The sequence below is a fragment of the Emys orbicularis genome, chromosome 25 (genome assembly GCF_028017835.1).
Source record: "Emys orbicularis isolate rEmyOrb1 chromosome 25, rEmyOrb1.hap1, whole genome shotgun sequence".
Classification (NCBI taxonomy): domain Eukaryota; kingdom Metazoa; phylum Chordata; order Testudines; family Emydidae; genus Emys; species Emys orbicularis.
In genome coordinates this window covers 13,326,353-13,348,996 of record NC_088707.1, presented here as the reverse complement: position 1 = coordinate 13,348,996, position 22,644 = coordinate 13,326,353, and the positions used below count along the sequence as shown (strand labels likewise).

The 22,644-nt window shown below is 44.9% G+C and overlaps 1 protein-coding gene across 1 annotated transcript in view; it reads left to right on the top strand.

Moving 5' to 3' along the window:
- Positions 1-22,644, top strand: part of NSF (N-ethylmaleimide sensitive factor, vesicle fusing ATPase) — a 174,202-nt gene that overhangs the window by 120,037 nt on the left and 31,521 nt on the right. Inside the window, exons 16-17 of the mRNA XM_065422448.1 lie at positions 11,996-12,062; positions 13,621-13,700. Of these exons, the coding sequence (XP_065278520.1) occupies positions 11,996-12,062; positions 13,621-13,700 (147 nt within the window). The remainder of the gene's footprint in view (positions 1-11,995; positions 12,063-13,620; positions 13,701-22,644) is intronic.

The following is a 22,644-nucleotide window of genomic DNA, read 5'->3' as shown; positions in this document are numbered from 1 at the left end:
TCAGAGATCTTCTGAGCAATTTGAATGAATTTAATTCAGCAAGGCCAGATGCTATTCACCCGAGGGTGCTGAAGGAATTAGCTGAAGAAATCTCGGAGCCACTGGCAATAATATTTGCAAACTCATGGATAACAGGAGAAGTGCTGGAAGACTGGAGAAAGGCTAACGTACTGCCCATCTTTAAAAAGGGGGGAAAGGAGAAGCCAGGGAACTATACATCAGTCAGCCTGTCTTGATACCTGAGAAGCTACTAGAGCAATGTATAAAACATTCAATTTGCAAATACCTGGAAGATGAAGGGGTAAGTCCTCATGGATTTACTAAGAACAAATCATGCCAAACCAGCTTGATTTCCTTCTTTGACAGGGTAACTGATTTGGTGGATAGGTGGAAATGCGGTGGACATAATATACCTGGACTTTAGCAAGGCTTTTGAAACAGTCCCACATGATATTCTGAGGAGTAAACTGGAGAAATGCGGGCTTGGTGTAACTACTGTGAAGTGCATACATAATTGGTTAAACAACCACAAACAAAGAGAAATTATTAATGGAATGGAGTCAGATTGGAGGAAGGTCTCAAGTGGGGCTTTGCAGGAATCTGTTCTGAGTCCAGAGTTGTTTAACACTTTTATTAATGACCTGGATGTAGGTATAGAGAGCACACTGATCAAATTTGCCTATGACAAGCTAGGTTGGTTGCCAACACTTTGGAGGAAAGAGCTAAAATTCAGAGGGATCTTAATAAACTGTAGACAACCAAAATTAAATTCAGAAAAGACAAATGTAAGGTGCTACACTTAGGGAAGAAAAATTAAATTCATAACTCCAGAATGGGGGATAACTGGCGTGGCAGCACCACTGCTGAGAAGGATCTAGGTGTTGTGGTGGATCACAACCTCAACATGAATCAGCAATATAATGTTTAAAAAAAAAATCAAATGCAATTTTAGGTTGCATTAACAGAGGTGTACCATGCAAGTCCTGGGAGGTGAAAGTACCGCTGTACTCGGCACTGGTTAGGCCTCAGCTGGAGTACTGTGTCCAATTTTGGTCACCAATGTATAGGTAGAGAAATTGGAAAGGATCCAGAGGTGAGTGACAAAGATGATCAGAGAGATGGAACACCAGCAATATGACCAGACCAAAGGCTGATGGAACTGGGTATGTTTAGTTTGGAAAAGAGGAGATTAACGGGGGACATGATAGCGGTCTTCAAATACTTGAAAGGCTGCCGTAAAAAAGATGGAGAAAAGTTGTTCTCTCTTGTCACAGAGGGCAGGACAAGAGGCAATGGGTTCACACTCCAGAATAGCAGATTTAGATTGCATCTCAGGAATAAGTTTTTCACTGTAAGAACAGGAGGACAGACTGCCTCCGGAGGTTATGGAACCTTCTTCACTGGCGGGAGAGCCATCTGTCTTGGATGGTGTTATAACTATAAAGGGAAGGGTAACAACCCTCCTGTGTACAATACTATAAAATCCCTTCTGGCCAGAGACACCAAAATCCTTTAACCTGTAAAGGGTTAAGAAGCTCAGGTAACCTGGCTAACACCTAACCCAGAGGACCAATAAGGGAACAAGATGCTTTTAAATCTTAGGGAGGGGGAATCGCCAGCAGCTGTGCAGTCTCTTTGAGGCGCAGGACCAATTGCAGAGCCAGCAGCAGGAGCAAGAGATGGCTCTGCAAGTTGGGACCAGATCTAGATGTTGAAGATCCAGGAGATGAAGCTGCTGAGGGACCATATCGTAGTGCTCAGCAGCGGCAGAGTGAATAAGAGACGCCAGGGTACCGGGGACAACCTCGACACTCAGCTGCAAGAATCCCTCTGAGCCAACAGGTGCATCATGAAACAATTTAAGGCACTAGAAAGGCTAAAGATGATGACTCGGGAGAGGACAGAGGAACACAACAAGAGCACTAACACAAAGGGTATGTCTACACTACGGGATTAATCCGAATTTACAGAATTCAAATCTTGGAAACAGATTGTATAAAGTCGAATGTATGCGGCCACACTAAGCACATTAATTCGGCGGTGTGCGTCCATGTACCGGGGCTAGCGTCGATTTCCGGAGCGTTGCACTGTGGGTAGTTATCCCATAGCTATCCCATAGTTCCCACAGTCTCCCCCGCCCATTGGAATTCTGGGTTGAGATCCCAGTGCCTGATGGGGCAAAAAACATTGTCGCAGGTGGTTCTGGGTACAGCCTCACCCCTCCCTCCATGAAAGCAACGGCAGACAACCATTTCGCGCCTTTTTTCCTGGGTGAACACTGCAGACTCCATACCACGGCAAGCATGGAGCCCGCTCAGCTCAAGACAGCAGTCATGAACATTGTAAACACCTCACGCGTTCTCATGCAGTTTATGCTGAGCCAGGACCAGAAAAACGAGGAGAGGAGGAGGCGGCGACGGCAGCGCAGCGACAAGAGTGATGAGGACATGGACACAGAATTCTCTCAAACCGCGGGCCCTGGTGCTTTGAAGATCATGTTGTTAATGGGGCAGGTTCTATCTGTGGAACGCCGATTCTGGGCCCGGGAAACAAGCACAGACTGGTGGGACTACATAGTGTTGCAGGTGTGGGACGATTCCCAGTGGCTGCGAAACTTTCGCATGCGTAAGGGCACTTTCATGGAACTTTGTGACTTGCTTTCCCCTGCCCTGAAGCGCCAGAATACCAAGATGAGAGCAGCCCTCACAGTTGAGAAGCAAGTGGCAATAGCCCTGTGGAAGCTTGCAACGCCAGACAGCTACCGGTCAGTCGGGAATCAATTTGGAGTGGGCAAATCTACTGTGGCGGCTGCTGTGATGCAAGTAGCCAAAGCAATCACTGAGGTGCTGCTACGAAAGCTAGTGACTCTGGGAAATGTGCAGGTCCTAGTGGATGGCTTTGCTGCAATGGGATTCCCTAACTGTGGTGGGGCGATAGATGGAACCCACATCCCTATCTTGGCACCGGAGCACCAGGGTACCCAGTACATAAACCACAAGGGTTACTTTTCAGTGGTGCTGCAAGCACTGGTGGATCACAAGGGACGTTTCACCAACATCAACGTGGGCTGGCCGGGAAGGGTTCATGATGCTCGCGTCTTCAGGAACACTACTCTGTTTAAACGGCTGCAGCAAGGGGCTTACTTCCCGGACCAGAAAATAACCGTTGGGGATGTTGAAATGCCAATAGTTATTCTTGGGGACCCAGCCTACCCCTTAATGCCATGGCTCATGAAGCCGTACACAGGTAGCCTGGACAGGAGTCAGGAGCTGTTCAACTACAGGCTGAGCAAGTGCAGAATGGTGGTAGAATGTGCATTTGGCCGTTTAAAAGGTCGCTGGCAATCGTTACTGACTCGCTCAGACCTCAGCCAAACCAATATCCCCATTGTTATTGCTGCTTGCTGTGTGCGCCACAATCTCTGTGAAAGTAAGGGGGAGACCTTTATGGCGGGGTGGGAGGCTGAGGCAAATTGCCTGGCTGCTGATTACGCGCAGCCAGACACCGGGGCGATTAGAAGAGCACACCAGGAAGCGCTGCGCATCAGAGAAGCTTTGAAAACCAGTTTCATGACTGGCCAGGCTACAGTGTGAAATTTCTGTTTGTTTCTCCTTCATGAAAACCCGCCCCCTTTATTGACTCATTCTCTGTAAGGAACCCACCCTACCCCTTCTCCCAGCTTGCTTTCAAAGGAAATAAAGTCACTATCGTTTAAAAATCATTTATTCTTTATTAATTGATTATAAAAAGAGGGAGAGAACCCGGGTGGGGTTTGGGAGGAGGATCGGCGGGAAGGAAAAGGCTACTAAAAAAAGGTTAAAAAAATGACAGCCTTTTGCTTGGGCTGTCCACTGGGGTGGAATGGGAGGGTGTACGGAGCCTCCCCCCCCCGCGTTCTTACACGTCTGGGTGAGGAGGCTATGGAACATGGTGAGGGGGGATGGGGGTTATACAGGGGCACTCTGTTATCCTGCTGCCGTTCCTGAAGCTCCACCAGACGCCGGAGCATGTCTGTAGGCTCACGCAGCAGCCCCAGCGTTGCATCCTGTCTCCTCTGATCTTCCTGCCGCCACCTCTCATCTTGAGCATCCCTCCTGTCCTCACGTTCACTGGCTTCTTTCCTATACTTTGAAACCGTGTCCTTCCACTCATTCAGATGAGCTCTTTCACTGCGGGTGGATTCCATGATTTCCGCGAACATCTTGTCTCGCGTCTTCTTTTTCCGACGCCTTATCTGAGATAGCCTTCGGGATGGAGGAGGGAGGCTTGAAAAATTTGCAGCTGCTGGAGGGAGGGAAAAAAGGAGAGAATTTTTTAAAAAGATACATTTTGCAGAACAATGCTTATACTCTTTCACGGTGACCAACACTATTCACATTACATAGCACATGTGATTTCTGTGCAAAGTCGCATTTTGCCTCTTAATATTGAGTGCCTGTGGCTTTGCTGCTAGAGATCACAGACGCAGGTCCGGGCAACAGAATTCGGTTTGCATACGGCCATGGTAAGCCATTGTCTTTCGGCTTCTGTGCTCTCCTTTCCCACATACCAAGCAAAGCCCGTTGAGTGCTGTGGTTTCCCTGATAACCTTCAGCAGCAGAAAACAAGCTAACCCTCTCCCATCCAATTCTCTGGATGATCGCTTTATCCCTCCCCCCACCGCGTGGCTGGTATCAGGGAAGATCCCTGCTAGCCAAACGCAAAAAGCTCAGGGCCAATTCCCCCCTCCTCCCCCCCGTGCTTGGCTAACTGCAGGGAAGTATTTCTTTTCAGCCACAGGCAAACAGCCCAGTAGGAACGGCCACCTCTGTCCCCTTAATTAAATTCCCGTATTTCAACCAGATTACCATGAGCGATATCACTCTCCTGAGGATTACACAGCGAGATAAAGAACGGATGTTGCTTGAATGCCAGCAAACACCGGGATCATACGCTGCCAGGCTTTGTCATGCAATGATACCAGATTACTTGCTGCAAGCATGGCGTGGTCAAGTGTCCTACCATGGAGGACGGAATAAGGCTGCACTGCCCAGAAACCTTGTGGCGAGGCTTTTGGAGTACCTCCAGGAGAGCTTCATGGAGATGTCCCTGGAGGATTTCCGCTCCATCCCCAGACACGTTAACAGACTTTTCCAGTAGCTGTACTGGCCGCGAATGCATCCCAAGTCCTCAGGGCAAAGTAATCATTAAAAAACGCTTGCTTTTAAAACAAGTTTTATATTTTAAAAGGTAAACTCACCTGAGGTCCCTTCCATGGGGTCATGGTCTTGGATACTGGGTTGGGAGGGTACTTCAGTCAGGCTGAGAAAAAGATCCTGGCTGTTGGGGAGAACGGAGTGCTGCGTGCTCTCCGCAAGCTCGTCCTCCTCCTCCTCCTCTTCCCCGTCCGCAGAATCCTCAGGTGTAGCTGATGAGATTACCCCCGCCTCGGAATCCACGGTCAGAGGTGGGGTAGTGATGGCGGCCCCCCCTAGAACTGCATGCAGCTTGGCGTAGAAGCGGCATGTCCGCGGCTCTGACCCGGAGCGACCGTTTGCCTCCTTTGTTTTTTGATAGGCTTGTCTGAGCTCCTTGACTTTCACGCGGCACTGATCTGAGTCCCTATTGTGGCCTCTCTCCATCATGCCCTTGGAGATTTTTTCAAAAGTTTTGGCATTTCGTCTTTTCGAACGAAGTTCTGCTAGCACTGAATCCTCTCCCCATATAGCGATCAGATCCAGTACCTCCCGTACGGTCCATGCTGGTGCTCTTTTTCGATTATCAGCCTGCATGGTTACCTGTGCTGATGAGCTATCTGTGGTCACCTGTGCTCTCCACGCTGGGCAAACAGGAAATACAATTCAAATGTTCGCGGGGCTTTTCCTGTCTACCTGGCCAGTGCATCCGAGTTCAGATTGCTGTCCAGAGCGGTCACAATGCTGCATTGTGGGATAGCTCCCGGAGGCCAATACCATCGAATTGCGGCCACACTAACCCTAATTCGAAATGACAATATTGATTTTGGCGCTACTCCGCTCGTCGGGGTGGAGTACAGAAATTGATGTTAAGAGCCCTTTATTTCGAAATAAATGGCTTCGTTGTGTGGACGGGTGCAGGGTTAATTCGATTTAACGCTGCTAAATCCGAATTAAAGTCATAGTGTAGACCAGGCCAAAGGAAGAGATGGAAGAGCCCCAGGATCACAAAGAAGGGCAGTGGTCGGAATTAGGCTACGTCTTCACTACGGGGGGGGTCGATTTAAGATACGCAAATTCAGCTACGCGAATAGCGTAGCTGAATTCGACGTATTGCAGCCGACTTACCCCGCTGTAGGGACGGCGGCAAAATCGACCTCTGCGGCTTCCCGTCGACGGCGCTTACTCCCACCTTCGCTGGTGGAGTAAGAGCGTCGATTCGGGGATCGATTGTCGCGTCCCGACGGGACACGATAAATCGATCCCCAAGAGGTCGATTTCTACCCGCCGATTCAGGCGGGTAGTGTAGACCTAGCCATAACGTGCAGTAAACTTAAGGAAGACTCTACTAATCTGTGTGCCCAGAGTGCTAAGCTGCAGGCTCGTATCACAGAGTTCATAAGACAATTGGCCAAGAAGGAAGAGGAACTATAAGCAGCCGTGGTTAAGGTGGAAGAGGATGCAACCCAGAAAAACATGGCACAGAAAGCAGTCCATGAGCTCAGGTCACTAAGCTTCAAGGAGACCTGGAGTTGGAGTGAGCAGCCAGAAACAAAGTGGAAAACCAGAAGCAGGAGTGAGGGAGGAACCGGAGGCACTGGAAAAGGAGCTAGAAGGTACACTAGAGACTCCACTGTTGCACAATGGAATCTTTGGTCAAACTGGGAACAGGAATTGATTTTTCTGAGGAAGACCCTGGATGATGAGGATGTGATGTTTTCTCAGGGTGTCCAGAACTGAGTGCCCTTGTTATCCCTCTGTGATGGGATCCCCGGAGTTCAGCCTAAAACTGGGGGACCGCTGTACCCCCTTAACTCTCCAGCCTGTCTCTCACTATGCTTTGCTAGTGACAAGCAGCAAACCCCTTCAGGTGCTGTGATCACTCAGCACAACCGCATGTGGAGTCCCTCACCCAGCTAGATTGCATGAATGCTCCCTGACCCACATACGAATCACACAGAGAAAGGCACCAGCCAAATCCCCCCCAGATCCCAGCCTTGTACCTCAGGAATATACCATCTTGCATTGCTCCACACACTTCTGGCAAACTCACTGGTAAAGATAAACAGTTAAACAAATTTACTGACTACAAAAGAAAGATTTTAAGTGATAGGCAAAAAGTCAGTTAGTTACCAAAATAAAATATAAGCACACAGTCTAAACTCTCAACCGTATTAGACTGAGCAATAAATAGATTAAGCAGTTTTTCTCACCCCACTGGATATTGCAGTCCTTAATATACAGGTTTGTCCCTCAAACCTGGGCCAGTCCCCTCTGTTGGAGTCCTTAGTCTTTTGAGCGTCTTCGTTGCTTGTAGCATAGGTAGGGGCAGGAGAAGGCCAAGCATGGGCCCTGTGTTCTGTTTTATACCCTCAGTCCATGTGCTTGGAGAACACAAGTCCAGGCATGTCTGAGTGGGCATTGCTGAGTCACCAGGCAAGGTTGAGCAATTCCCCTGGTGTGGCCTTATGTAGGTGAGTCACTGAATTGTAATTTCTCTGCTGGAGAATGGCTGGTGATGTCTGTTTAGCACCCATCCGGGCGTTGGTTACCTCCCTTGTCATTGTCTCCAGAGAGCTAGTATCTGGGCGCTTCCCAAACCCACAGCATATTTTAGTGACAACCATACAACACATTCTCATAACGTCATATTCATTGATGATATACATATTTAGATGGAATGATGGGTTTCAGCAGATCATAACCTTTCCCGTGATACCTCACATGTAATGCTTTACATGCAATATCACAATTCTATGTAAATGAGGAATATGGGGGTTACAGGGTGCTCCCCCGAGGTATAGAATGTCACACCCTCTGCCTTAACAAAAGAGAGATTTGTTGGTGTTAAACTGAGTGACAGCACCATGTCACCTCAGTGTGTTAGCCAACCAAACTTCCTAGGACTCTGCTAGCCCTCTTTGCCTTGCAGGTAACACTTGATACGCCCTAGTCCCCAAACTCTGGAAGAGCATTTCTCTGCAGTATCCGGCCCTTGTCACTGGACACTCACCGAATTTGCCAGGTTCGCTGTCTCCAGAGACCGTATACACACCAGCCTGTTAGCTCAGCTGAAGAGGATCCACACTTTACTTTAACATATTGCACGGGTATGAACTTATAGTAAAACGAGAAAGAGTTTTATTAATAAAAGACAGAGATTTAAGTGATACTAAGCAAAGATCATAGAAATTGAAAACGGCTACAAATAAAACGGAAGTATAATCGTGATTAACCTGTGTCGTAGGTTAAGTATAAAACGTAACCTGCAGCACAGGTAAATCAAAATTCCTTTGTCTAGGAAAAAGCTGCTTGTCAACCCTGCCTGGGACACAGATTCTAAACGTAATTTTAGTATCCGCATACAACTTTTTAATTGTTACCTATTAGTGAGTTTGTCAGGAGTCGCTATTACATACCAGCGAACCCTTTGCCAGTAGGTACTGAAGGTGAAGACTCAGACACAAATCCAGGAGAGGAGGCGGCGTGAAGGAGCTGGTAGAACTGCTGGAAGGAACCAAACAACGGATGGTGAACTTTGAGATGACAAAGCAGGCTCTGGAGAGTGAGCGTGCAGAACTGTCCACTGGGGTGAGGATTCTTCTGCAGAGCAAAGAGGACTCTAAACACAAGCACCAGAAAGTGGAAGCCCAGATGCAAGAACTGAAAGTAAAATGTACTGAGTTTGAGTGTGCATCTGGAGCTGGCTATGCAAGTCACCAGACTGCAGGGTGAGCTGGACAATGTCACAGGCCTTCTGAGCCAAAGAACCGATCACTCAAGTCTGCATAAGATTTTGTTGCCTTAGAGTCGCATCTTCAGGGTACTTAGGAGCGGTTGCAGGAGGAGATGGAGCAGGAGCTGAGGCAGATGGAAGAGAAGGAGGAAAATGGCTCCAGCAAAGGGAGAGGAGGCGAGGCTGTGAGGTCCACCTCCTGACTGAGGATCAGAGTCACCCAGCTCTAGGAATGGAAGAGTAAAGGCATAAAGACGAGAAAGCAGTGAAAGGACAGAGAGACTACAGGGAGATGTCTCATGGCAAGACTGCTGTCAGGCAGCAACGTGGTGCTCAGTACACACATTCACATCCCACTACGCTGTTGCCCAAGGCGTGGCCACAGACACTGATATGGGCCATGCCATACTACAGACTGCATTTACTCTCACATCCTTGCACCCACCTCCACACTGATCACTGCTCGCTACTCACTTACATTTGGAATACATATAGGGACCATCACTCGAAGAACAGGAGGAACATACGACACATGTGCGGGTCAGCAGACACTGCTACAAAACCTTCTGGCTCCAGTGCACAGCACTCATGCGCACCCACGTTTGGAATACAAATAGGGACAACACATCTTGAAGAACTTCTGGTTACAGGTAAATTACCTCCTCTTCCTCTGCTGAACCCATCTCGCACAAAATGCAAGAGGATCAGAAATGGGCTCTCACAAGTCATTTTTTGGAGGCTGCAGGGATGAGATGTGGTCAGTAGGAATTTGAAACTCGGACAGGAAGTTACGTTGGATGGAGGATGATCTTAACTCTGAAGAATGTGCCTGAGGGTGTATCTTGCCAGGCTACTCTTGAAGACACCGGGAGTGGCCTTATGTTCATTCATCAATGGGACAAGCTTGGTGCTCTTAATTGTCTCCGATATGGCTGGAAGGACTAACCTTGAATTACAACATGTTCAAGGAACTTGTTTGATGTAAGAGCTATATGAGACATTGGGGAACACAACTTCAGGTCTCTACATACTTTGGTGACAAAGACAAAAATATGGCTAATGGACTTAGACTTCCTTGGGGCTGCTAAGCAGGAGGTGCTCTGCAGCTTGGAGGAAATGGTGCAGGGGAAGTGGTTGGCCAGCAGCTCTAGTGAAATCAACTAAGAAACTTGTCCTATTGAAGTGCCTATGTAGTCAGAAACTGACAGTAGACAGGGCCTGGGAGGGAGGTAAGTGAAAAGAGTGCAAAAAAAAAGAAGGGGGGGGGTACTCGCTGTGTAAGGGTCAGACTGAAGCCTGCAGCCTGGGGATAATCAACAAGGCCCTGTCTGGCTTTGGATGCCGAGTTATATATAATCAGGAACAGGAGACAGAGAGAGAGGAGTAGAAGCCATGCAGGCTGCAGTGGGTGGCCATTGCTCTCTCAGGCACTTGGAGACACACCTGACCTGATTCAGAGACCCTGAGCCTGGATCCTGATGAACTGTTACATGATTCTTGGAGTGAAACCGGATTAAAATGGGAAGTTGGATTTTATTAATAGTATGTTGGCTTCTCCTTGCCCTGGGCAGTTAAAGTGAGTCTTGTGCTGCTCCCCTTGGGGAAAGTAAGGCAGTGCCCACCTGCAAGGCCACATAGGGCTGCAATGGGGCGCTCAGTCACTGCCTGCACCGTTACAAGGAAACAATGGAAAATCAATTGAATTTAATATCAAAATAAATAAGATAAGCCTTAGCATCAGTTGGATTATTCATTTCTTCTTCGAGTGCTTGCTCGTGTCGATTCCATTCTAGGTGTGTGTGTGCCCACATGCACAGTCATCGGAGACTTTTGCCTTAGATTTTTTTGCCGGAATGATGCTGGCCTCGATAGAGCAGTGCTGCAAGCTGAACTCCGAGCTTACCTCCAAGGATACTGCTTGTGAGCGACCTAGAATGGAATCGACATGAACAAGCACTTGAAGAAGAAAAAACGGTTACCAACTTTTTCATAACTGTTCTTCGAGATGTGTTGCTCATGTCTATTCCATTACCTGCCTTCCTACCCCTCTGTCAGAGTTGTCAGCAAAAAGGAGCTGAGAGGGTGTAGGGCTAATATACCAACGCATGAGCGCGGCACTCAAAGGGGTGCTACAGCCAAACCTACGGCTACTGCAAAGGCAAAAATCTCCGACAACTGTGCACGTGGGCGCGCGCACCTAGAATGGAATGGACACGAGCAACACATCTCGCAGAACAACAGTTACAAAAAGGTAGGTAACTATTTTTTTCATACTTACTTCAATAAAAGCCTCCATTTTTAATTTCAATAAAGCTGCCACCTCAAAGTGCTGCAGATCACGGTAGTTCTTGCTGTGATGGACATGGGGCAGATATGTAATAATTTAGAAATACTGATTCATATTAATTTATCAGTACTGCATGTCACCAGGTCATGAGAAATATTTACTGAAATGTTTACGGTGTGGGAGTTAGTTTAATAATAAGGTGTTAGAGGGAAGGTAACAGGTAATTGGGTTCAGATGAAACACCTCCGGGTAACCGGTGCTGAAGGTTAAGAAACAATACCTGTGCTGTTAAGCTATGAAGATGCTACTTACAAGTGCCAGCTAATTTACAGAGCTGTTTTGCTCAGACTGAGAACTAACAAATCAAAAAGACACTAAAGAGTGAAAAAGAGGATTCTGGAGAGAGCGGGAGGCAGTTGTTGGGGGCTGTTTTGGGGGAAACAGACAGATACAGAGACAGGATGGGTCTGAAGGACAAGCTCCTTCCTAAGCTGTCCGGGAGATGGTAAGCTTTAGGTAAGACAGACAAGCATATAGGCCTTTTAATGTTTCAAAACCCCTTTTTCCAGTTATGTGCTGGGATTTTGAGTTGCATGTTCATGCTCTGCCTGTTTGGTTGATAGACTGACCTTAGCCATCCTGAAATGGTCTGAGGTGCAGTCTGATGCATAGCATCACAAAAGTACACAAAGCCATGTGTCCGAGGAACTTGAGGCATGTTCACATGTATATAATTGGATGGTCTTGGAGATCTCTTATGATGAGATTGTGACAATAATAAATTGTTTTTTTCCCTAGATCTTTGATGACGCATACAAGTCCCAGCTCAGCTGTGTAGTAGTCGATGACATTGAAAGGCTCCTAGGTGAGTCATAGAATTTTGGTTGCACCGTGCAACAGACGAAGTAATGTTACAAACCAGAAATGATTCAGGAACCGTAAGTGTGTATGGAGTCTAATCTAAGTATGATGATTCAAGAGCCTTGAATTGATCCTCCATGTTGGACTAAACATGTATCATTTCTGAACTCCAGCAGTAATATTCTTGTCTTCTACCTCAGTGTTGGCTTCATCTTGTTCTAAGGTATTTGAGTTGGTCATGATGCTCCAGCCTCCATGTGCATCATTTTAAACTAAATGAGATTTATAGGCTTAATTAACAAGTCAGAAAGGGACCTGATTCTTCACTGCCTTGCACCTTTGAATAGTCGTTTACAACTGTGAAAAATACTACAGTAGAACCTCAGAATTACAAACACCTCAGGAATGGAGGTTGTTCGTAACTCTGAACAAAACGTTATGGTTGTTCTTTCAAAAGTTTACAACTGAACATTGACTTAATACAATGAAACTTTACTATGCAGAAGAAAAACGCTGCTTTTAACCATCTTAATTTAAGTGAAACAAGCAGAGAAACAGTTTCCTTACCTTGTCAAATCTTTTTTAAACTTCCCCTTTATTTTTTTAGTAGTTTACATTTAGCATAGTACTGTACTGTATTTGCTCTTTTTATTGTTTTTGTCTCGGCTGCTGCCTGATTGCGTACTTCCAGTTCCAAATCAGGTGTGTGATTGACTGGTCAGTTTGTAACTCTGGTGTTTGTAACTCTGAGGTTCTACTGTACCGTCAGTCTGAATAAGTGCAGAATTCTGACTTCCTAGCATTTTACACCCACTCGTCACAACTGGGACTTGCTGTACAAGGGGCAAGGCAGTGGGGCAGCTGCCCCAAGGTGTCTCCATTGTAGAAACCAAGACAATCTTAAGAGAACAGTAGAGTGACCATATAACTCAAGCACTGTAAGTGCAGAAATATGGTTTGTGGGGGAGTTGTCACCTGTATTACAGGTCTGATGCATTTAATTGATTTTTTTTTAATGCTTTTGGGTTCCTGGAGTTGGATTTCTGCAGTATTTGTTTTTGTTAATGGATATGCCCAAAAGAAAAAAGGAGAGACAGACACTTCTGGGGTAATAGACAGGCACTGTATATTGAAAGCCCTGGTTATTAATGCACTTTTGTGGGCACAGATTTAGGTCATCCAAGAAAAATGGTTTCCTCTCTATTTAGCCCACATACCTTACAATAAGGCAGCGTCTGTTGAGGAAATATTCAGAGCTAGAATACCAGAGGTGTCCTGCAGTGAAAGGAAAGGCTACTGCTCTCTAGGGAGGTTTATTGAGAAGCAGCCGTACAGCAGGCCTTCACAAGTGACAAGGAAATAGGAACAGTGTGATCTCTGAATTCAAAATCCAGTATTTTTTCCCGTTGCTTCATTGTGACTGCAAGGCAGAGAGTGAAGATTTCCCTTTAAACCACTCTGCTTTCCTTTGAGGAGCACAATGGAATTTGAAAAGTGAACCAGAAAAGTTTGATTCCTGCTGTACAACATTATCATGTTGATTAGTGTTTTTTCCCTTCCAGATTATGTTCCTATTGGACCACGATTCTCCAACTTGGTTTTGCAGGCCCTTCTCGTGTTGCTAAAAAAGGCACCTCCTCAGGTAAGAAAGTTGTATGGTAGGATGAGAATTTCCATGAGCACTGTCATTTCTAGAACTAACCTGCAGGAGAGGTCTTCACGCCTGGCTGACAGACAATTAATTGTAGCAGTGGCTAACTGCTATTGGCTGAATAAAGGATTTTAACTGAGTTTATCCTGATTCATTGTTGTTTATTTAGCAACACATTCAGCCCTGGATAGCTGCACATTGCTTAAGTAAGAAGGCAGCATGCTGAATACGCAGCAAGTTTACAGAGTGAAGATTAAAATTCTCTGGTCATTGATTTGTCTGAGAAACAAACAGTAAATTCTAATCTTCCCAAACTCAGATCTAGTTGTCTTTCTCTTATCTAATTTTAAAAAATGAATTTCCTCCAGTGTTTGTAAGTGTTTTCAGTTGAGCATGGGTTTTTATCTTGTCTGCCTCAGTTGAAATCCCCAGGTTCCTGTGAAAATGAATGTTTTTAAAGTCTGAGGGTAGACTTCTTAGTTAAAAACTGGGCTTGGAAGGCCTTTGTACTTATGTTCGCTGACATGGTGAAGTTTAGGTACCTTGCAAATGACAACTTAACTTGGTTTGCTTTAGGGGAGGCAAGGAGAGAGGGTCTCTAGCACCACTTCCTGGCTATTCATTTGAGTTCCACTGTATGAGCCTGTGAAATGTGGAATAAGGGGAAGTTGAAGAAAGGCTGTGGCAAAGGAACCAAACAACACATCCTGAATAAATTGGTAGCCTATTCTCATTGTCACATGCTGGAAAATAAAGTAGTAATTATAGAAATGGGTGACAAAATTCTCACTGGAGTACAGTACCTTAGTTCCAGGGCTTCTGCTAGTAGCACCAGCAAACTGCAAGAGAGAAGACTTCTACTAAAGAGCTCTTTGTCCTGTACAAAGCACTCACAGTGAGTGAGATAATATCTTTTATTGGACCAACTTCTTTTGGTGGATGGTCAAACTTTCAAGCTTCACAGAGCTTTTCTTCAAGTCTGGAGAAGGTAAGCAGAGTGTCACAGCTAAATACATGCTGGAACAGATTGTTATGTATGCAGAATTAATACATGTTGTAGGAGACTACTTAAGATGAAGTGGGCACTTAAAATCTCTGATCTTAAATGGTCTCCTACAAACATCTCTGTAAACATCTTTAACTGTAGCCTTCCTAAGAATAATAAAATAGAATTTACTCCAGAAAAAGCCTTTTTTCTAAGCCTAGTTACTTAGACTTATTTAAATGCCCGGCCATGTGGACACTAATATTTGTAATAATGTGTCTAAGAAAAACAATTTAGAAAATACCTATTTTACAAAAAGTGAAAAACAAGAGGTATACAGTACAAATCAGTTAACTCGACCTGCTTGTTCTTTCCCTTCTCACGTGGCTTGTTGTCGTCATTCACTGTGTGTTCTCTCTAGATGGCAACTTGCTATGCGCAAGGACCTTTTCTTCTCTATGTGCAAAGTGCTAAGGAAATCATTTATTTAAGTAACAGAATTGCTGAGAGTGCAGAGATAAGATGAACCATTTCAGTTTGTTCCAGTATTTCTTGGGGGTTTTAAAATATGGTTTTACATTGTTTGGAATAAAACTAAACTTTGCATTTCCTAACTTGGTTTTGAACTACATAGGGAGATACCTTGCACTCCATGCTTTATCACAGTTAGAAGCCATGGTTTCTTGTAAGAAGCGATCTTTGAGTTTCCTAGTGTTTAAGATCTTTTCAGGATGCAGTAAATATTACACTCTTTCCTTCACCCTTCCTAACTTGGTTGTGAAAGTAACATAGCCTAAAAAAAATCAAAAGAATCGGCATGTGCAATTCACTCCTCAGGAGCCTAATGTGTTTCCATATTCGCAAGAAACTTCAAATACATTATTTAAGAGATCTTTATAAATAGTAAGCCAGACTCTGGGGCGTTAGTGCTCTTCCTTAAAAACAAACACAAGACTGTCCTTGGAACGATTGGTGGTAATATCTCATACCAAAAGATATTGGTGTGGAGTTAGTGATGGAAGTGAACTCTGTCTAGCCTTACTGAAAGGGTCACTTGGAGAAAGGAGCCTAACAAAGTGCACCAGATTTGGATAGGTGTATCACTGCTCATTTTTCCCCCCTATTTGCATCTCATTATCCCTGCAGTCTCATACGAGTGGGATGCAGGTTCTGAGTTATCTGGTGAGTTTATATGTGCTCTCTGACATTTCAGATGCCTCTCAGACTGGAAGGCATAGTGAGTATTGTAGAGAGACCCCATAGCAAGATTCTAGTTTTTTTATATGCTTTTCATACTGCTGTGACTGTGAGTGGAGAATTTTTCCATTAAGAAAGAGCTATCAAAGCTTTTGATACGGTCTCCCACAGTATTCTTGCCAGCAAGTTAAAGTAGTAGGGATTGGATGAATGGACCATAAGGTAGATAGAAAGCTGGCTAGATCGTCGGGCTCAACGGGTAGTGATCAACAGCTCAATGTCTAGTTGACATCCGGTATCAAGCAGAGTGCTCCAGGGGTTGATCCTGGGGCCAGTTTTGTTCAACATCTTCATTAATGATCTGGATGATGGGATGGATTGCACCCTCAGCAAGTTCGCGGATGACACTAAGCTGAGGGGAGAGGTAGATACGCTGGAGGGTAGGGAAAGGGTCCAAAGTGACCTAGACAAATTGGAGGATGGGGCCAAAAGAAATCTGATGAGGTTCAACAAGGACAAGTGCAGAGTCCTGCACTTAGGACAAAAGAATCCCATGCACCGCTACAGGCTGGGGACTGACTGGCTAAGCGGCAGTTCTGCAGAAAAGGACCTGGGGATTACAGTGGACGAGAAGCTGGATATGAGTCAGCAGTGTGCCCTTGTTGCCAGGAAGGCTAACGGCATATTGGGCGGCATTAGTAAGAGCATTGCCAGCAGATCGAGGGAAGTGATTATTCCCCTTTATTCGGCATAATCTGGAGTATTGTGTCCAGTTTTGGGCCCCCCACTACAGAAAGGATGGGGACAAATTGGAGAGAGTCCATTGGAGGGCAGCAAAAATGATCAGGGGGCTGGGGCACATGACTTATGAGGAGAGGCTGAGGGAACTGGGCTTGTTTAGTCTGCAGAAGAGAAGAATGAGGGGAGATTTGATAGCTGCTTTCAACTACCTGAAGGGGGGTTCCAAAGAGGATGGAGCTTGGCTGTTCTCAGTGATGGCAGATGACAGAACAAGGAGCAATGCTCTGAAGTTGCAGTGGAGAAGGTCTAGATAGTTTTTCCTAATATCCAATTTCACTAGGAGGGTGGTGAAGCATTGGAATGGGTTCCCTAGGGAGGTGGTCGAATCTCCTTCCTTAAAGCTTTTTAAGGCCCGGCTTGACAAAGCCCTGGCTGGGATGATTTAGTTGGGGATTGGTCCTGCTTTGAGCAGGGGGTTGGACTAGATGACCTCCTGAGGTCTCATCCAACCCTAATCTTCTATGATTCTATATCTCAAACCCACAGTGGGGCAGGAAAAGGACGAGCAATTTTTGGAAAGGGTGTTTCCTTTCATCAGAAAAGTGGTGACTATGATATTAGCTTTGATCTGGGGAGGCAAGGGGGTTTGAGAGAGTCACAGGGCTTCATATGGAGGTCGAAAAACCAGAAGGGAGAGGTGGGGATTTGGAATGGGAACTACTGGCAGGCAATACTATGTGATCAGTCATTCCCACGGTGTGTGATTAGTCTGCACTAGCTGCTGATTTTGGTCATGATTCTACAGACTTATGTGCTTAAGTCCCACATGCATAAAATTAAGCAAGCCCATAAGTCTCTGCAGGATTGACACCTCAGTTCAAACTCACTCCTAATAAAAATACCCTGACCCTTACCAAGCATATCCAAAGCATTCGTGAGAGTTGCCACTGAATAGCAGAAGAGGCAACCGTCATCTCTCACGTTGCTGTCAAACAGGCCTTTTGGCTTTATTTTTGTTGTCAGCGTGCCCTGCAGTGTGCACAGTATCGTTTGTCTGACAGGGGTCTAGACTTATAGGAACCACGAAGATGGGGTGAGTGGGAGACAGCTGAACACGTACTCCTGGTGTAACTCCATAGGTTACACATTCACACAGTGTTGTCATGTCACTCACAGAACAGAGACTTAATCTGCAACCAGCTTCCCACAACTACCACGGGCAAAATGAGTGTGTAAGAGGGGCATTTCTGGGCCACTGTATTATCATGCATCAAGATGCATGGCTCTGTGTTAAATTGGCTTATGGAAGCTGCCTCCCAGATTCCCCCTCTCCCCATTGAGGCTGTTGTAGTCTTTACGCTTCCCGTGCAGGACTAAAAATGCTAGTCAAATAGCAGCCCCTGGGAGTTGGGATTTCTGGCTTGTTTGCTATTTAAAAAAAAATCGCAAACGAAATCTATGAGACTTTAGAAGCCATAGAAAACCACTCTGAGTTTGCTTTAAATTCCTTGTTGCACTCCACGATTCAGAGTTTCTTTGAGCAATGCTTAAAAAGTGGTATCTATTACCAGTTCAAGAAGACGGAAAAACATTGCGTTTTGTTTAGCATCTTTTTAAACCAATTAAAAAGCTTTTCTAAAATGGATTGAAGAGAAGAAAATAAAACATGTTCTCCTGGATCTTTATTTCAATCAGATTTCCCTGTGTTCTGCAGCAGAAGAGATGGGGGTGTGGGGGGAGAAATAGAAAGATTGAAAAGGGCTGTCGCAGCAGGGAGCCAAGCTGGAGAAAAGGACTTCTCTGAGAACTAAGCAGCAGCAGCTCTGAAAGCCTAAGAAGCTGCTTCATCTACATGCAGAGTCACACAAGGCATGGGGACGCTCACCAACACCACAGAGATTTCACATGTGCTTCCCTGCTGGTTCCTATGAAAAGCTAACAATCAGCTCGGGGAGTGAAAGACCATTGCAGCATCCCCTAACTAAGCTGGACGTACAATTTGTTCAGTGTTGTGAAATGTCCGGCTTAGCAAGATGCTCTCGGACACCCTTGCGAATGCCCTTCCTATGCTCCCTGAGGCCCCCTCCTCCTTTTCTGGGACTTGGCAGGCTTCTGCAGATTTGTGAAGGCTGGAGGGGGAGGGGAACATGCTCCTTGTCTGGTATAGTTCCACATGCAGAATAATGATGTCCCAGCATTGCTGGACATGTGCGTGTGGGACAGTAGGTTTAAAAAATAATAGAACCAAATCCCGCTTTCCTGTATACTGGTGTAAACTGGGAGTAACTTCATTTTAGTCAACAGTTATTCTGGATTTACATCTGCGCAACTGAGAGCAGAATCTGGCCTATTGTTTGGGGAAAAAAACCACCACCACAAACCCATCACTTAGGGAAGGATTCCAGTCACCCACAAGGCCTGTTAAAAAGCTATAAGGAACCAAGGACAAGTGAATAGTCTCTATCAAACATGGAAACTTATGGAATAGCTTTATTCTCTCCCTCTGTGTTCTGTCATTGCCCAGCTGTAATGTAGCTGCAGCTTCTCAGTCAGGCCCTTACCTACTCCTTTATCATGGAATGATCAGATTTGCTGGATTTGGTAGTTGCTTGGAACCCAGTTTGCTCTCTTGGGGATCTGAATAATCTTGTGTGTAGCAGAGTTCCCAGATAGTTTATATAGAATCCTGTCTGTGCATTGAAGTCATTTGAATAGTGTTGAACACTGAAAAATCTATATTGCTTCAGAAGAGGGGGAAACAACTCTGTTTAAAATAATTAGCACTTTTTAAATTTGGGTAAGTATTAACCCCAATATACAGATCAAGCATCTGAGGCTCAGACAGGCTAAGAGACATGCCCATGGTCATTCAGTAAATCAATGGTCAAGGTTTTTTACTCCCAGCCTCATAAAGGATGGCTCTGAAGCAAAACCATCCGTGTCTCCCCATTGTGTGGGATGTACTGTGCTGGTTAAACCACCACTGCTGGTCAGCGGGGGATAAGGTTTTAGGTGACCAACTTGGAACTTCTTTTCTTTCAGGTGCTAAGCACCTGCAGCTTCTCTTGACTTTCCTAGGAATTTGCCGTTGCTCAGAACCTGTGGTAGCTGGTCCCTAGGTTTCTCAGGCTGGGCAGTGAAAACAGGGCCGCTTGTGAAAATGTTGGCCATAGACTTTCCATGCTTCAATATTCTCCACTGAATATGGGGATAATGATACTGACCTGCCTTACAGAGTGGCTGTGGGGCTTCGTCTGCCAAGTGCTTCAAGATCAAGTCAGACTCCGTTGACGTACACCACCTCTGTATTAAAGTAAGATGAAGATGGATAGAATCTAAGCTCCAGCATGTGACTATAAAACTGTCATGTGTGATTAGCCTCCGTCAATATGGATTGGCTGCTGTTTGGGTCTTCATTGTCAAATGCGTTTCACAAGCAATACACAGAGTGAAGCACTCCTCACTGCTAAACTTAGACAATAATGTGCTGAACAGAGTGGGTGAAACTTCTGAAATGCAAGTGAATTCTACTAATATAACTTCTATTTAAATTATTGATTGTGGAAGATTCTTTTCTTAGAGACCTCTTGTTTTATGTTGATTAGCTGCCTTTACAGAGTGTGAGTTTAAAACAAAGTCCTAGAGACTAATTTCTGCCGTAGTGAATATCTTGTTCCCTTGCTGTCAGGTGCCTGTCTCCAGAACAGGAGATGTGACACTGTCTGGGGCCAGCAGATGGGTTGCTTGTGAGTTTTTTCACTGGACAGTGTGAGAATCTGAATTCAGTATTCCCTAAGTGGGCAGTGTGTGAATCTTGGGAGTTCCCTGGGTGACTAACACTGCAGTCAGTGGGAGCTGAGTGCTCCGCTCCTCTCAGGGTCTGACCAGGGTGGGACCTTAGCTTCGACTTTCTGGTGACTACTTAAAAGTGAGCTTGGTGATATGCTGCAGGGCAGAAACTAATGGAGTGGAGTTGTCTGTGTAGTTGCATGATTTATTTGGAAAATCCTTCCTTAGATATTTGGTTAGGCTGAAAAAAGCAGTGGCCCCAGACCACTGAGCGTGAGAGCTCCAGGCAGGGTTTGTCTTTAAGCTCCCTTTTCTCTCCCTACTACGAATCCAGCTTAGGGCCAGTCAGTGTGTGTGGTGTCTTCACCAGCCTCTGCCAGTCTTACTCAGTTTTCTCCTTAACTCCTTTCTAATGGAAAATTGGCTTTCCTCAAATTTGTTTTGTCAGAAACCCAAAACTGGAAAAAAAATCGTTAAGAAATGTTTCAGATTTTGGCCACCAAAATTGATTTTTCCCCCCTTTATGAAAAGCTGAAATCTTCTGCTTCACATTTCAATGAAAACATTTTTGTTGTTGAAATTTTGTGTAGCTTCAGTAGTGTAATGTTACATGGATTTTGCTTTGTAGCCCTTGAGACAGTGTAGTCCAGGAGGTCGGAGCACAGAACTGGTTGTCAGGATGCCTGTATTCTATTTCCACCTCTGCTGCTGATTTCCTCTGTTCCTCAGTTTTCTCAACTTTAAAATGGGGATGATACCTTTAAAGTGCTTTTAGATCTATGGATAAAAATCTTTCTGTAAGATCTTATCAGTGGATTAAAATATGATATTTTCAGCAAAATGGGCAGCTTTATTCATTACCAGGATTCCTATTGGTTCCAGAATTTTAATAGCAAGGACTTGGTATTTGCTTTAAACAGTGATATTGCTAAATTGACCCTAAACATTTTTTGAGAGCTGTATGTTGGCATTCAGAAATGGTACTTCTCTTCCCCACGTCCACGAGACACAGTGTTCTAATAGCTAAGACCCAAAAACTCAAGGAAAGTCAGCATGAAGGCTTAGATTCTGTCCGTAGCCCAAATCAAAGTGATGTCCCAAGTGTCGCAGGTTTTGAACGCTGGGTAGGTTTTCATGGCTGTATACGGCTGGACTTGCTTGAATGACTTGAGGCACACTTTCTGCCTTAACTCTGAATTTGCCATCTTGGGGCAGTGTTGGCTCTCTGCGTCATTTGAATATCACTTTCTGTGGTTCATTGGGGTTTTTTAAAATGTCCTTTTTAGAATTAATGGCATTGTACAGCTTCCAAGCCTTTGTTAAAAATCTGTTTTGTTCGAACTGAGAGTCACAAAAGCGGTGGGGTAAGGATTATTGGGTTAGTCTTGTCTTTTGTGTAGCAAAAGGCTTAGACATTGCTTAGTTTCTTTTATTCTTTTTGGCCTATAAACAAGTGCTTTAGATGAAGGATCAACACCTGACTGGTGGCTTATCTTTCTTGCTTTAATTCTTCCACCTGTGCTGCTTTTTTGCAAACAGGAGTGAGGATTCAATCTCACTTCATATTAACACCCCATTGGACAGTTGTCATTTTTCAGTCCGTATGGTCTAATGATCAGACTTTATTTATTTAAATGTATAAAACAATTCCTCTCTGAGCTCTCTAGAAAAATGATACAATAAATAAAATAATATGAACCATGCTAAGATTTTAGTGGGTTTGGGCCAGTGTAGGAGAGGATCAGGGAGCAGCAAAATAGTGTAGTGCGTTTTCATATGTCGACATGCTATTACTGCATACTATTCTCAGCATGTTTCCATACTGTGACTTTATTGCTAGTAACTGTATGTCATTATCAGGTGAACGTCATCTGTCAGTGAAGCAGTATTTATTTATTTTTTACTTTTAAAAACTGGCATTTTATTTTTGGCTTTTTCGTAGATTCATGGGCTGCTGGCTACTCTTCTGCATTATATTGCCCAATATGTCTTACTAGATAACCTATCCAAAGATGTGATAGCTCATGCTAGGGGTACTTCTTGAGAAGTTGATGGTAATTAACATACAAACATACAAGAACAGTGTAATTGCCTGATAATGCTTTTTGTGTGTTTTTGAAGGTCACATCTTACAAGTTGAGACCTGAGCTTGCCCTGGGCCATGAATTTCCTTGTATGGTCTTAGTCTTGAGTAACAAGGCTAAAAGCAAAACTTAGCTCCTC